At 45.1% G+C, this 1,808-nt stretch overlaps 1 protein-coding gene across 1 annotated transcript; it reads left to right on the plus strand.

The window, feature by feature from the left end:
* Window positions 1-345: 345 nt before the first annotated feature.
* Window positions 346-938, plus strand: DICSQDRAFT_176117 (uncharacterized protein; the record flags this gene model as incomplete). The annotated part of the gene is made up of 3 exons (XM_007371892.1): window positions 346-577; window positions 629-826; window positions 865-938. The coding sequence occupies 3 exons, from the start codon at window positions 346-348 to the stop codon at window positions 936-938; spliced, it is 504 nt and encodes a 167-aa protein (XP_007371954.1).
* Window positions 939-1,808: the final 870 nt, after the last annotated feature.

Genomic DNA, 1,808 nt, shown 5'->3' on the forward strand with positions numbered 1-1,808 from the left:
GAATCATTAGAGGATATTCTAGGCATTGACTCAGATGCAGAAGCAGACCAGGAGGATATTTACAGTCAGATATGGAATGAGGAAGAGTTGGACAACACACCAGTCAGTCAACGGACACGAAGTCAAGTAAGAAGAGTGTAAAAGTGGAAGAAACGACCGGGGACGGCCGTAAAACTGTGGGGCGGATGTCAGGCACCAAAATGGATTGGCACCTGGACATGGCTTACAATGAGCTACATAATCATGTGACAGGTAACAATCGGAACCTATCACGTAACCACAGGCGTCAAACATCAAAAAGCGCAAAACGGTGGGTCCATGTTTTGTGATGTGGCACCTCCCATCATGTCTACCGTCCCCCGACAGACCCTCACAATCCCCAACGAGATGATCCCATACCTCTCGGACCACCTCAACTTGGACAACATCATCCGCTGCCCGGTAATTGTACGCAAGGACTCTCACCATCTTCACTTCCACACTCCGCGGATTCGTGTGCCGGAAACGCACCCATTTGGTCCAATTCCGCCTCCCGATACCCCATGTTGGCTTATCCTTCCGAGCAAGTTAGAGCCGGGTTGGACATTGCCTAAGGATGTACACTTTCTTGGTTGAGTCCTTCGAGTAGCCGAGTATCAGGAGAGCCGCGTCATCGTGCTTGTACAACACATTCAGTCGCCGGCGATCCTTAGCCTCGCTGTACCATACGAGTACTTTGCAGGTGACATGAGTTCCTGGTGGGCGCAAGTGGTTTGGAATGTGGTCAGCAGAGTCAAGATCCTGCGGAAACCAGATAACGAAGACTATCTTCCAGGCGAGCCGCACTGTTTGCCATTCGAGTACAGAAAACTCATAAGTTGTTAGGTGTCTCCCTCGACCCTATCACAAATGATTGGGAGATCAATGACGAGGTTCAGGCCACGTATAGTCCTGTATAGTTACAAAAGGATCAGACAGGACTTATTTGGTAGTTGCATCAATGGACGTGAAACTGCAGGCTAGAGTGACAACTTGCGTATCTGAGCTTGGATTGATTAAGCGTTTGAGAGAAACATGTGCAAGCTATGATCATAGAACATTCTAGAATGTCCTGGCATATAACCATAAAGGGTAACAGTTGACTAAGCATCTTTCAGAACTGGGGAACAAGGTGGAGAGTATTTCAGAACATTACAGAAAGTTCCAGAACATTCCAGACTTTTATGCAAGAAAATGGTCTCATATAAAGCTCATAGGGACTTGCCTGCTTATCAATCTACTAGGCATGACTCAACATAAGACCAATAGTCCATGGATAACATAATAGAATGAGCTAGAAGATCCGAGAATATTCCAGCACGTACCAGATTATTCTACTAGGTCCTGGAGTATCTCAGGCATGTTGGAGAAGGTTCTGGAAAAATATTAGTAGGGATTAGTAAGCGATTAGTCAGCAATTAGTATGCGCTTAGTAAGACACTAGAATAAACATATGTAAGCTAGATAGAACATTCTGGAAGGTCTTCAGAAAGGTATATATACCGGACTGAAAGTGCCCCCCAAAAGAGAATTAAATCAGTCAAGAATTCACCAGTTCAAAAGCAAGTGTGCTTAAAGCAAGTGTTCAGTAACTGCATAAGCAATTGATAGTAAGGCTAGAAAGTCTAGTTTCATATCAGTTGAGAGTTGTATAGCCTTTCCTAAGAGGGGAGAGACATATTGACTCGGCAGTTGAAGTAAGTATAGTGTTAGTGTTAGTCAGTTGGACCTTAGCAGGATCGGATTCCTGGGGTTTAGCAAATGGTAACACTCAGGTCAGCTGATAGTCA

This window comes from Dichomitus squalens (genome assembly GCF_000275845.1).
Source record: "Dichomitus squalens LYAD-421 SS1 unplaced genomic scaffold DICSQscaffold_435, whole genome shotgun sequence".
In the NCBI taxonomy this organism is placed as follows: Eukaryota; Fungi; Basidiomycota; class Agaricomycetes; order Polyporales; family Polyporaceae; genus Dichomitus; species Dichomitus squalens.